We start from the raw sequence: 15,210 nt of genomic DNA, 5'->3' as shown, positions 1-15,210 counted from the left end.
TGTACTCTACCTAGGACATTGTTGGATCTTAATAAATGGCATAAAGAATAAAAATGCACACATCTATGAGCTTTTGAAACTTCTCTGGGGCCACTGTTAGGGGAAAAATGCAATCCTTTAAAATATTTTTATACAGAAATCATCATCAGAAATATTACGCTAGGTTTTAACCCTATTGTGGTAGGCATACAAAATTCCAGATCACAAGACCTGTGTTCAAGTCTTTTATTCATTTGCATCAGGGAATGAAGAATCTTTCAAACCTACTCATCCAATAAATTTGTTGTAAAGAGAGCCCTCTTTAAATCTTAAAGTGCTCTGTCAGTGTGAAATTATTTTGATTATAATGATGATTACTGTTATTATCATTACCTTTAAACACACAGATATAGGAGGATTTATTCAGGCAAGAGATTTTAAAATGAAACATTCAATTTTAATTCTTCTTCTTCTTCTTCTTCTTCTTCTTCTTTTTTTTTTTTTTTTGCCAAAATGACTTCCTCTAAATTGTTTCCTTCAGGAATACTTTGATTTCTCATACTCCTTCTCATAGTTGAACTAAACTTGTAATTCCCAGGTTTTTGCAATTTTTAAAAATTTATCCTGACCAAAGAGTTTAATACTACAGTTGGAGGGGGTAGAGATATGCATTTGCTGCAGTTGGGAAAGGGTAAGATAACCAAATATTTTGATTAGTTAGAAAATTAAATACATTGCTATCTTCGATTTAAGTAAACTTATTCTTTTTGAAAAATGTGTGCCAACTAAAAACATTCTATGTTTACATATAATTAGAGGGTAACATGTCTCCCTCATCATTCCTATTAGGTTTTGTTTGATTTTGTTTGGGGGGAGGGGCAGAGAAGAGGAGGAGGGTGAAGGGGTAGTTCACCCTAAAGCCCCAGCCTTGACCCCCGTTTAGCTTGAGAGATATGATAATAACACAGTATGAGAAAGTCCATATGTAGAGAGAATATGCAGCTGGTTTAAATTGATGAAATCCAGAAAGGCTATAGTTTCTGAACCTGAAATTAAATTCCAACATGCTTTGTTGATGTGGGTTTAGTTAGTTGTATCCATATACCAACAGCTAGTTAAAGAAGGATAATTAAATGTTTTACATTTGAAGGGGAAAAGGGTGCTTGGTTTATAATTGTTTCCAAATCGATTAAAAATAAAAATGGAAACTACTTTTTTTAGATCTTTTTAATGCTAATTTAAAAGTCTGGGGGGAAAAATCTACTTTGAAAATTATAAGATAGAATTCAATAGGGGAAAAATTTACAGAACAGAAAATGATTTGTCTTTTTTTTAAATCAGATTAGAAAAAAATGTTAGTCAAAACAAATATGTGACTACAAATAACATTGGGTGGGGTTTATTTATTCATAGATTTATTTAATTTTTTTGTATGCTGAGATGTAAAACTCTACAATTTAAAACAGTCCTGGAAATTCTAATTACTTTAATATTAGAAATGCTACATTAATAGAGAAAGAGATATTTTACATTCTAAAGTGCTTCTGTGCTGTCCTTAGAGAGGTAAATAAAATTAATTATATTTCCATTGGGAGAAAATTTAGTGTAGTAGTATAAGCATAATGAAAAATCTCACTTTAGGAATGGAATGTTAAAGTTAAGACAAGGAATCCGCATCATCCTTTCCCACATACCCATTTTTTTTTAATGCTCCAGACACTAAGCAGTTTTGTAGCCCAAACCCCATCTGTTGACCACATGATCACTACATGTGTGGGCTAAAAAAATCATGCTTTCTTATATTCCAAACACTCTTCTTATCTTGGCCTCATGCTATATGTTATTGTAAATCCTGACTATTTTTGAGTCATTTTGTACTGTACATAAAATACACATCCTGAATACTGCATCGGAAATCTGTAGAAAGTTTGGTATTACTCTTTGAAGTTCATTCTTTAAAGAGAATGTTAGCTGAAACAAGATTATTTGAGAAAGAGGAGATCTTTGTGGAATCCTTTATATTAGACACATTTCAAAGAGCTAAACATATCATTTCCTCAGAGAAAGTCTAGCAGTTTAAAATAACTAAATATTTATTAGAAATGGTTTGCTCTTTTTTAGTAAATCAGACAAATTTAAACAGTTAGACTCATTCCATTAGCCTGTAATAAAAAGAGCATTTAGGCAGAATGATTTGAAAAATGCCCATGTCACTTTCATCTAAGTCTCTATTATGGTTTAATATACAATCTATATTTTATGTACTGTATCTGAGTGTTTCTAAACCCATTTGATTAGCGCAGCTCCTTTTAAAATCTAAATTGCTGCAAGAGGTTTCCATAAATTAGTTAATTCAAATAATCTCGTGAATGGATTAAGCTGGAATAGTTTATATTAATTTAGACAAATCTACAACCAAGTCTTTTATGTTCCTTTACATTGACTGGTAGAAAGGCCTACCTGGATGTTAGTCAGAAGGGTCTCGATGGAGGACAATCCATCAGGGAATAGAAAAGGAGATGGAAAACCTGGAGGTAGCGGTTGCCCATGCCCAGTAAGAGAAAGTTTGTCAAGGCTGTCTCTTGTGGTTGGTGTGGAGAGCGGGGTCTCATCTGTATGTGATTGAAACAAAAATATAGAACAAGTTACGCTTGTCTGTTTTTATTAGACCTCAGTAATGGCTTCCCTAGTGGTTTCCAGAACATTTATTGCAAATTGGTTCCTGCTATCAGGAGAAAATGCTTTCTGCTGAATTTTCTTTAATGAAAAAGCTGTGGAGATACAACAAGATAACATTAATGAGTAACTTTATAAGCCTTTTAAATGCAGTCTCTAATGAGACTGAGTTTACAGTGCCATAGAATCTTTTTAAAACAAATATTATCTCACATATACTTGTGATAATATATTCAGGCTGTCTTTATGGGCACCTTCCCAATTATCTCATTTTAGTGTGTTTTCTATTTGGATTGACAATAGAATATTTTCTGGCATTACATATACTTGATATAAGAAGAGTCTTTTATATTAGTAAATATCCAATGCAATTAACACTTTCCTTCAGTGACAGATTCAAATATTACCTTAAAGAATCTATAAGTAGTATAAAACTAGAATTTCCTTCATAATTTTAACTGAAAAATAAAATCAATAGTCAAGATTAAAGAGACCTACTTAAAATTATAATTACAGTCATGAACAAGTAAAATTCTTCCAAACATAAACACCTTTTTTCATCACTGACTCAACTTTATAGCGAAATATCCAGTCATGTTTTTCTTTTATACCATCAGAGTTGGGGGGAGCAAAAAAAAGACAATAAATTATATGGAATTCCAAAAGCATAATATAGAAAATAGAGGACAACTTCTAATTCAATATTCCTTAATAATTTGGTCTATTTAATCGCTTTAAGAAGGCATAGATGAAATATTTTAGATTGAGAATCTGCTTAGTTATAATGGTAGAACATTTTAATACTTACTAAGTCAACTTGGTTGAAGATTCATGTGTGAAAGATAAAAAGTTCTGAGAGTTTCCCGTGCAATAAATACTTACATTTTACTAAAGATGATTTTTCAAATAAATATTTTCTATTTCAACCCAGAAAAATGAATCTTGGCAATGCATTTGCAAACTACTAATAGTATTATACATTTCATGTCAGTAATACAAAAATTCAGTTTCTTTCTTTATTCCCTTTATGCCATGGTACTACTAATATAAGTTAAATCCATTGCTCATGTCTCTTCTTTTTCCATTTACTAACTGTTCAACTTTAAAAATAAAAGAAAATAATAACCAGGAACAAGTGGTAAAGAAGGAGACTATGAAGCAGAAAAGGCTAGTATACATGCCATATCCTCTCTTTTAGCATTTCCTATATACTACATACATATATACCATAGCCTTCCCCCACTGGTACTTCTCTCCCTCATCTCCTACCATGATGACTCATGATTAGAAGCAACAAGTTTTTCATGATGGAAAAAGTAAAGTAACAGAAGTGGGATTGACTATTTCCCTTTTATCATATTATCACACTTTTAATCTAAATGAAAGATATCTGGGAAGAAGGTTAAGGTGATAAAGGGTAGTGTAAATAGTAAAGGCAGTGCAGTGGTTGATGTGATTCAGGAGATCTTGAATGCTATTTACCTAAATGTTATAAATTACTCATTTATGGCAAAGTGATTAGCTCCTTCTCACATCCTTTTCCCCAAAAGCATTTGCTAAAAAAAGTTTGCTAAAAATTAGTGTTTAAGAAAAGAACAATAGTTTTAGATCACTTTCTCCATTAAGTGTTAGCAAACCAAATGATTAAGAAAATGTGGTTTGATTTTCTATGAGCAATAATCTTATTTTCAATTTAACCACAAGCATACATCATTCCCTCCTGTCCTCAGCAGGCCACAAACTTTTTACTTAGGCATTTGTTATCCCAAAAGTTTAACTAATATCACAGGCATCCTCATTCATTCAATAAATATTCAAGTACTTATCACATACATAATAGCATTGCAATGGGTACTATGGGAAATACAGGGATATATAGAAGACACAGTCCTTGCCCTCAAACAGTTTAAGATCTGGTTTATAAAATAGAACACTTTCTTATGAAACAAATAAAGTGAAAAAAGCTAAATATAAATGTAAAATTAAATGAATTTTAAAAAAGCTTTATATAAGATATTGCTGGGTGGTAAATATTTGAGTGACCAGTAAATATGGCTAATACGTGTTATGAATTCATCTTTTTAATGAACCAATCAGTGAATATTCACTGAGTACCTACTGCATGTATAGCACTATATCAGATATTAGAGTGTTGCAAATAATTGATTAAGAGACAGAATTCATGGTTTCAGTGGTATAGGGGACCATTGGGAAAGAAAACTCCCTCCATAGATGCAGGTCAACAAAGACTCTTGACAGTTTTAAAGAATCTGGAGTATTAAGAAATTCATTGATTTGCTCAGGGTCAAACAACTAGGTTATGTCAGAGGTAGGTCATGAAACAAGGTTTTCATAGCACTGAGAACAAATTTCTAACTATTATGCCCTGATGTTTCTCCATAAATAGAAAAGAACCCATTTTTATAGAGTAGTAGGGTTTACAAAATACTTTTTTCATAATAAGCCTGTTGAAATAAGCAGTACATGTATTGTCATGCCCATTTTCCATATAAGGAAATTGAGTTATAGCTAGATTATAATGTGGTCTGGACTGTTGTTGCATTGGTAGCCAGAGCTGAAATTTAAGCTCAGGTCTCCTGATTTTTGATTGAGGAATCTTTCCCTGATTCCATCTTGGATCTCTGTATGTGCATAAATGTGTGTGTGTGTGTGTGTTTGTGTGTGATACACAATCTCTTTCCTTAACTAACTTGTGATGGAGACAAAACAGAGGTATATAACTGATACATAGGATTATTTTCCTATATGGCTTACGGAAACAAGTTATTTTTCAGATAAGTGAGAGAAAAATACAGAAGAGGGAGTGTTTACTCTGTACTGGAGAGGTCAGAAAATGTTTTAGGAAGAAGAGTGGTTAGAGCTGAGTGTTGAAAGAGAAGATTTAAACAGATGGAAAAAGAAAAGTAGTATGTCAAGAAGTGAAAGAGTTGCAAAAATTTGAGAAAATCCTAGAGATAGCATTAAAAGGCATATTTCATAGACAGTGAAGAGATCACTTTGGTAAGAAGATAAATTTAATATTGGAAAGAAATGAGAGATCTCGTTGGAAAACTATATTGGAAATCCAAATTGGTAGTCCTTACCAAGCTAATGATTTGTTTTAAAAATAGCAACAGGGGAAGCTGAGTGGCCCAGTGGATTGAGAGCCAGGCCTAGAGACGGGAGGTCCTAGGTTCAAATCTGGCCTCAGACACTTCCTAGCTGTGTGACTCTGGGCCAGTCACTCAACCCTCATGTTTAGCCCTCATCACTCTTCTGCCTTGAAGCCAATACAAAGTATTGACTCCAAGACAGAAGGTAAGGGTTTAAAAAAAAATAGCGACAACTTTATTTTGTTGCAATATTGTAACTAATAATTTTCATACTTAAAGCAAATTTCATGAAATTTACCTGGGTCAAATTTCATGAAACTGGCCCTCAAATATTGTGATAGCAACTATTGAAAGGAGGAGAAATAAAGTTGACAGGTAGTTTCTTATTTTAACTGTTCTTGCTCAATTAGTGCTAAGCTCAGTTGTTAATATCCTATAGAATGACTAAGTGCTGTCAGTGCCCTGGGACAAAGTTCAGTCATCTTTCCCTAACTATGGCTATACTCATTGGCAGTGGTGTGTGTTGAAGTTATATAAGCATATGAGTATCAGGATGAAAGCCGTGTTCTAGCTCAATAAATATTTATTTTTTGTAAGTAGAAAAGAATCTCTTAGTGGTATTAGGGAGAAATTAGACAAAGAGAAGACTAGAAATAAAGACCGATTAGGTGGCAATTAAAATACTCAAGACATGAGATAATAGAATAATTCCTGAAGAAATAAAATGTCATTCTGAAGCAATATTTCAAAGCAAGAATCATGATATTATGTAGCATAAAGGTACCTAAGAGATTTGGTCCAAATTTTTTCATTTTATAGAAAAAAATGGGACCCAAATATTTTACAAAAGATGAAACTAGAACATGGAGGAGTTGTGACTTGTCCCATGCCTCTTAGCTTGGTCCTTATATTCCTTTTGCAACTACATCATCATTCCTTTCATTGAAAAAGAAATGATACTTGGCTTAGTGAAAAGATTTGGTGATCTATAGTGACCTGCAAGATCAGGTGACCTCCATAAAATTAATGGCAACAACAACAAAAACACAAGAAGTCAAGAGGAAGAACTAGTTTAGAGAGGCTGTAGCAGGGCTTTGGTAGGAGGTAGAAGGAGAGTTTTGGTTTCAGATTTGTCACATTTAGAGTTAATAGCTGAACATTAAAGTAAAAAAGTTCAATGATATCTAAAATTTCAGGAATGATGCTCAAGTTAATAGCCTGGGGGAAGAGACTTGTGGGTTATTTGCATAGACAGAAAATAGCAGAGGCCTTGAAGTTGTGTTTGTATGAGAGGTGAGGGAGTATTCTGGTAAATGCCTAATAACCAATTCTCCAGGGGAAAATGAACACTAAACACCCTTTTAAATTTAATCTGCAATATTAACACTTTATCAGTTTCTTACATCTGGACAGTCATCAAACTAAAAAACTTAAGCTCAGATTTGTAGGATTTGCTAACTTCTGAGGTGTAAACACTAAGGCGCAAGTAGTTCAGAATTCATGGAAAATTTAATACTGGATATATAGACACAAGCATGAAACAAAACCTAAAAGAATTTACATTTTAGAAGAATCTTTGAATCTTGGAAACTTCCAGCAAGCCTAAATTCTTATGCAATACAACATCATTCAGATTTTATAGCACAAAAAATGGGCAATGGCCTAGGACCAGAAGACTGGATTGACTTTGAGTAAGTAATTCATCTTCTCTGGGACTTCTACATGCAAGCTTGGGAACTGCATTCCATTATCTTTAAGAACACTTCTATTTTCTTACTATGTTCTTTGTTTGCCAATAGTCCTATAAGCAGGGGGCTCCTTAGAGCTTGAAAGAGGAATTGTCAGTCTCAGGTTATAGGTAGAAATTTTAAAGTTTCATTAATTACCAATTCTGAATAATCAAAAATCCAGATAATGTTATATATAGAGTAACAAGTAAAAATTTCAAACTAAATCATTGGCTATGATCTGTTCTCATGTCTTATTTGAATTAACCACTAAGGGCATATAAATTATCCTTTTTTAAAGAACAATTATAAATTACAAAATATCCCTGTTACCTGAAACACAGCCACTAATAGGAAATCGAACAAAAAAGACTCCTTGGAGTCTTAAGATAAATAAATCAGAAGTGATTATTATTATATTATCATGAAGGCTGCTGCTTAGAAGTCTATTAGGTACTTTTGAAAGCTACATTTAATTGTTTAGGAGGATTACAATATCATTTTTTAAAATAACCCTTATCGTCTGTCTTAGAATTAATATTGTATATTGGTTCTAAGGCAGACAAGTGGTAGGGGCTAGGCAAAAGGGGTTAAGTGACTTGTCCAGGGTCACACAGCTAGGAAGTGTCTGAGGTCACATTTGAACCCAGGACCTCCCATCTCTAGGCCTGGCTCTCAATCCACTGAGCTACCCAGCTACACCCCTACCATATCATTTTTAAAAAATTATTTAGTCAGTGGTCTCAAAGAGCCATTTTAATGACCTCATCATTGTCATGAGACACTGGGAAAGACAGTTTCCTCCTCTGAGAAATAAATTATAATAAGTAACACTATTATTATTTACTTCCCTTGGCTATTGTGAAGATAACTGACAGAATTTTAAGGTTTGCAAAGTCCTTTTTATATACATCATCTCATTAAAGCTTTCCCAACAACTTTGTAAACTATATATTATTATTATTGTCATTATTATTCTTGTTATCATTATTATCCTACATTAAAGGTAAGGAAATTACAGTTCATCAAGGTTTTAGCCCATGGTCATATAAGCAATAACTATCAGAAATAGTATAAGACTAAAAAGCAGCATTTTTAGGACACTTGGATTCAAGAAGTTCAATTGTTCAGTTGTTTTTTAGTCTTGTGTTTTTCAGTCTCTTTATGACCCCATTTGGAGTTTCAAGAAAGGAATTAATAAGACCAAAGGTAAAATTCTCCTTCAGATATTTACTAATTTTATGAGCCATGGCCAAGTCACTTCAGGTCTCTATACCTCAGTTTCCCCATCTGATAAATGAGGGCTCTGGATTGGATAGCCTCAACGCTTCCAACCTTGTGTTTATTCCTCTCCAGGCTGCATTCCTCACTCTTCAGATTTTTTCTATCATGCCCCAAAGCAAAGTACCTTCACCTCTCTTCCCCTCCATTTTCAGTTTCTTTTATGTGTTGTCTAGCTTTATTAGATCATAACATCCTTAAGGGCAGGGAAGGCCTTTCTGCTTACATTTACATTCTTAGTGCTTAGAAAATAGCTTGGCACATAATAAGCATTCAGTGGTTGTTGTTTGTTGCTTGTTGCCTAGACTTCAAGCTCTAAGTGAACTATTCTATTAATCTCAGTCTCCTGAGGACAAGTCCAGAGATCAAAATAGATCATGTAAGGAAAGGATACTAAAAATTTGATATAACTGAGAAAGTATTACTGTAGTGGCTTAAAGGTAACGGTTTAAAAAAAACACAGAACTTACCTTCCATCTTAGAATTAAAACTATGTATTGGCTCCAAGGCAGAGGATTTGTAAGGGCTAGACAATGGGGGTTAAGTGACTTGCCCAGGGTCACACAGCTAGGAAATGAGTCTGAGGCCACATTTGAAACCAGGACGTCCTGTCTCTACACCTTGCTCTCAATCCAGTGAGTCATCAAGCTGTCCCTCTGTCCAAATCCTCTTGTTAATTGCTCTTGTTCCATGATTGGTAATATCCTTTGTCAGTTCTCAAATGTAGCTCTGTCCCTGTGACCCTCCCCTTCGAAGATCTGCAATGGTTCATTATCATCTACAGAATCAAATATAAAGCCTTGTATTTGGCATTTAAAAGCTTCATAAGCTGTCCCTTCCTACATTTCCAACATTTATATGCTTTATACTTTATTTTATCCCTTTAGAGATAAAATAATAAATATAGACTAAGATTTAAGAACAAGCATACACGTATTTTAGTTTATCTGACTAAGGAGTTTGATTTTTTTTTAGTTTGATATTTTTTAAAATTAAGATAATGTTGCTATACAATCTTATGAGTTTTTATAAGAGATTGAAGCAGGATTTATTTTCTTGAAGTCCTTTAAAATTCTGAAATTGGGGGAGGTTTAAATATTTGATGCAATATTTGATGACTAGTGCTTTGCTACCTAGATTAACAAATTCTTTGTGGTCATCATCTTTTTGGTCCATCTGAACAAATAAAGTCGTAAGACATGCCAGCCTCATCAAAACTGATTTGGTTGTTGAGAAATTATTTTCTTAAAGACAGACACATGACATGGACTAACATAATCAATGAGATGAAGCCTAGCGCAACTAGAAGACTCCAAAGGAATTGAGGACTTCCCACTTTTAGGAAAATTCATAAAGAGACAATCTTGAGCAGAGTAAGCAAATGTCCACATGGCATGTTTTTAGACACATCAAAAGATCACTTAGTTCCCATACTAATTGATCCTATTGATACTACTGATCTACATACTATTGATCTACACAATAACAGAACGTGACTTCTCATTGCAAAGTAATTGCAATAATGTCATAAAGAACTTTATGAGAATAATAATAACAGCAGCTAACATTTATTTAGTACTTACTCTATGTTGTGCTTAAGTACTTTAAATTCTCATTTGATCTTCAGAACAACCCTTGAAGTTCAGTGCTTTTATTATATTCATTTTACAAATGAAGAAACTGAGGCAAACAGAAAGCAAGTGACTTGCCCAGAATCATACAATAATACTTGTTTAATGAGAAATTTGAATTCAACTTCTCCATCTTCCAGGTACCAAGGGAACTCGGTGGATAGAGTGTTGCACTTGAGGTCAGGAAATCCCATCTTCCTGAGTTCAATTCTGACCTCAGATATTTACTAACTCTTTGACCATGGACAAGCCACTTAAAATTATTTGCCTCAGTCTCCACATCTATAAGATGTGGTAGAGAAGGAAATGGCAAACCAATCTGTTATCTTGACTAAAAAAATCCCAAATGATTTCATGAAGAATAAGACATGACCGAAACAAGTGAACAACAATAATTCTAGACTCCAAATTCTAGATTCAGCTCTCCATCCATCGTACCACCTAGTTGTTGTGTATAAATGTAATTTTGGAAGGAATGTCATTAACATTCATTATTACATTATCATCAAAGCACAGAATTATCTCTCAGTTCCCTGGTACATAAAAAAGTCCTAACTGAATTTGGCATATGATCTGTATTTTTTAATGGAGAGATTGTGAGGAAAGCTCCAAAGATGTTGCCTAGGAAGTCCCTAAGTAGCCATAAAGTCCCTGAATGCCCAAGTGGTGAATATTCTTCTAAAGAGGTAAAGAAATTGTAGAAAGTAAAAGTGGGTAGAGGGAATATAGTGCTAAAGACAAATTACTTTGAAATTTTGTCCACAGGTCAATGCAAAAACTTACCTTGTAATTGTTATGTTTATGTTTGAATTTATTAGGCATTTGCATAACAAGAAAAGATTGTTTGAACAAGCAATTTAATAAGTACCATGCTGGGGATTCAGAGTACAAAGATAAAACCAAAAACAATCTCTTCCCTCAAGTAGCTTATAACATTATAAGAGGAATCAATGTGACATAAAGAAAAGCAGATACAAAAAAAATAGAGCAAATACAAAGTAAGAGGAAAAGGCTACCAAGAGTAGCACTTCTATAAGAAGCCACTCTTGATTAGAACTGAGGCTCATCAGTGTATAAAGCTCTTAGTTTCAGGAGCTAAAACATCAAGACATCCTTTCCTCACAGAGTCCTGCTACCAGTCCCTTTTGCATATTTGGATAAATCTAAACCATATTCTCCTCTGAGTCCCATTTCTGTCCCCAGCAACAATCTTTGGCCACAGAACAAAGTGAGGAGTTACTAAGACTCTACGAGTTGGACCACCCTTCCCTCTCAACTCTACTTGGCAAACTGTGATGCTTATCAAGTGACAGATGTACTGACTACATGGTCCTCATTCCATCTGAGCATTTGGGGTCACTTTTACTATTGTTTGTCCTTTAAAGTCATTAATGTGCATTGGACAGCTTGAGGAGCATATGCAGCCTAACAAAGTCAACTTAATCTACCTTTTTTGGCTTTCCAAAGCCCTGGCAGATTTCTAACTCATTGCTGACAAAGAGGGCATCCATTGGAAGCTGCAAACTTGATTCTGTTTCCTGGCCTGATGTTCTGTAGATCTGCACAGTAGGGCCATTAAGTGTTCTAATGGCACAACGGAAACAAACTCAACATGTGTTTTGAGATGACTGACTCAGGACATGCACACCAGTGCTTTATATAGAAACTGGTTTTGTTTCCTTAAGGGACTGTTTGTCTGTTAGTGATAACATCATTAAAAATAAATGAAAGGGGGCTGATAAAATGCATCCCAAAAGCAGAAACCTAATTAGAGGTGATATGCCTGCTATGAGGCTTTCTTCAGGCTTCAGGAATAGAACAAGGTTAGCTCTTTCTCCTTTTATAAGGCCCAAAGAAGGCCTCACAGTAAAATATCACTTCTGATCTAATTTTATATTTCTGTGTACTTTAATAATCTACTTTACAGCCTGTGCCTGCTCATAGAAAGTGAACTAGTTTGGGGGCCAGAGATAACTTCTTTATCATGTTACACAGCAGAGAAAGAAAATCTGATGGTTCAGCTCTGATTAAAAAAAAAAAGCCTCTGTTCTTATAAAGTATATTGTTTATGTGGCCAGAGAGACAGAATTGGCAACTGAAATAATGCACATGTATACGTTTCGCAGGCAACAAAGACCATTTTAAAAAAGTATATTAATTGTAAATACTACTTTTCAAAGTGGGGGGGGGGAGAAGATTTTTTAAGACGTGTTTTTTTTTTATTATTTCATGGATGGTGGAAAAAGCAGGAAACTGCAGTCCCTTGATAACTCTGCAGTTATTGTGTTATGACCTTGGCCAATTTACTTAAATTTACATTTGCCAAAAATACATTTCTAAAATGTACTTTGAGGAGGTTGGGGGAAAAGTGTCACATAAATCCAGGAGGTGTGTATGTGTATGTTTTCCCAAATTATTTTTACTCTAATTTACTATAAAGAGAAAGTAAAGGGGACTAAGAAGGATAATTGCTGTTACGACAGATTTTCACCCCATAGATCTCTCTGGGAATCCTCATAGAGTTCAATAGCTTGAAAATCTGGTCTATTGTCATCACTCTTGCTTGGCTCGGTTTGGTCCTATAACACCAACTAAAATCATGTGAGAATCGTGACTAGGAAAGCTCTTTTGCCTAGGGTTAGGAGGACCTATTGCCAAATAAATAAAACAGAACATTTCACTATTCCTTTTACCAGAATCTAACCAAAACATGAAATATATTTTAAAAAATTAGGAGATTTAACATTAAGCTAGATCTAGCTTACTTTTAATAAATTTTAATAACGATCTCATTGGCATACAGTGGCATCGGAGATACTCTTATAAGCCTATAGGGAAAATATATGGGATTCTAAAAAGAACTTCTCTACTTTATTTCCCCTTGTGCATTCAAGCAAATTATAGAAATAAGCTATGCTATCCAAAATTATATCTCCTAGTTATAAGGAAAATTTCAAGGTAGCCAGGAATATACTAATTGACTAAAGATATGAGCCCCAGATAAACTTACGATACTACAATGACCAAGAAAATTGTGCATTTGTGTGTGTGTGTACATGTCTGTCTGTTTGTCTGTCTGTCTATAGAGAAAGATGAACAAAAAGATTGTACTGACACTTAGGGAGTATGGGGTAATAAAATAAGATGGAAAAGAGGTAGTGATATATGATTCATATTTTTGCTTCTTTCTATCTCTCCCAAGAAAAAATGGTAGTGTTTATTAAAAGTAAAACTGAGTTGAAATTTTTCATAAGGACATTATGTATCTTCTACCTTCAATGAGTTCAAACCATGAAAACTAGACAAAATACATTTCATACATGTGACTCTTTGAAAGCAAACACTATCTTTGTATTAGTAGTATTTATCACAGTATCTGACACATAGTAGGTTCTTAAATTATTACTGATTGATTGATCATGAAAATGAAAGAAAGGATGAATGTCATACCTAAGTGACCAAGTTGGCAATCTCTAAAAAAATTATAGAGGATGAAACAGATCTGAATATTGACAAATGTTGTTATAAAAAAAGAAATGATTGATTATTCAAAATACTGGCTATTGAATTTGACTTTTATTCTGGGGGAAATTATTCAACGTATTAATAAAAGGGCCAAATGTGAATAGCTGCAAAGAGAAATTGTGATCAGTAAAAGGTCATATCACTTCATCATGAAGAGATCACATCATATTTCTTTCTTTTTCTCTTATAAAAGAACTACTTGATCATTAGAAGATGGCAATATTAGACTTAAATAAGCACCATCACAAAAATAATCATAATGATAATTTACATAATCAATTTAAATAACTATAATAAAACTATATTAATAACTTACTTTGATATACCACTAGATTTGCAATATGCCTCACACACATTACTTCATCAGATTCTACAGACAACACTGTGAGGTAAGTCCTGTTATTATTCACATTATACAAATGAAACTAAATTAGGGAAATGTTAATTGACTTGTTTGAGGTCACTTAAGGATTGTGTGATAAGATAAATATAGAATGCCTAAACAGAATATCAATACAAAGAATTTCATGATATTCTTATTGTCATGATGGAGAGACTGACATAATTTAAGACTTTTTTAGTAATCAATTTTTTTTCAAGGATTCATCGAAATATCAATGTCACCTAAAAACAAGTCTTCTAGGGGAGTGTTTTAGGGATTATTATTTGGCAGGAATAGAATATCAAAAATATTGAGACAAATAAAAGAAAGAAAATAGAGTCATTAAAGTAAATTATTCATATCTATGTATGTCCGTGTAGGGATAGCCTAGTTGGTACAGTGGATATAGCACTGAGACTGGAATCAAGAAGAGCTGGGTTCAAATGCAGCTGTAGATACTTAGCTGTATGACCCTGGTCAAGTCATTTAACCCTGTTTGCCTCAATTTCCTCATCTGTAAAAGGAAATGGCAAACCACTCTGATATCATTGCTAAGAAAACTTCGACTAAGGTCACAAAAGTTAGCTAGGACTGAAAATAACTGAGCAGCAATTATACATATGTATGCATACATAATTGTGATATTTATGTGTCTGTGCATATGTGTAATATAAACATACTATATATACGCACATAAAAATGAGAATTCCTGAGTATACACATACATATTACAAAGAAAAGAACAGAAAAAAGTCCAGAGAAAAATATCAGGAAACTTCCATCCCTTGATAACTATGCCCTTATTGTTTTGCAGATAGATAGAGAGGTAGAGACAGGTAGAGAGAGACAGAGAGGGGGAGAGACAGGGGGGAGGGAGAAAGAGAGAGAGAGAGAGA

At 33.7% G+C, this 15,210-nt stretch overlaps 1 protein-coding gene across 1 annotated transcript in view; it reads right to left on the bottom strand.

Moving 5' to 3' along the window:
* The window catches only part of DACH1 (dachshund family transcription factor 1), a gene marked incomplete at its 5' end in the record, with an annotated part of 484,059 nt that overhangs the window by 15,599 nt on the left and 453,250 nt on the right, over positions 1–15,210 (bottom strand). The window contains one exon of the mRNA XM_044669366.1: positions 2,440–2,591. Coding sequence (XP_044525301.1) covers positions 2,440–2,591 — 152 coding nt within the window. The remainder of the gene's footprint in view (positions 1–2,439; positions 2,592–15,210) is intronic.

Source organism: Gracilinanus agilis, chromosome 3 (assembly GCF_016433145.1).
Source record: "Gracilinanus agilis isolate LMUSP501 chromosome 3, AgileGrace, whole genome shotgun sequence".
Lineage (NCBI taxonomy): Eukaryota > Metazoa > Chordata > Mammalia > Didelphimorphia > Didelphidae > Gracilinanus > Gracilinanus agilis.
This window is presented reverse-complemented; position numbering and strand designations above follow the sequence as displayed.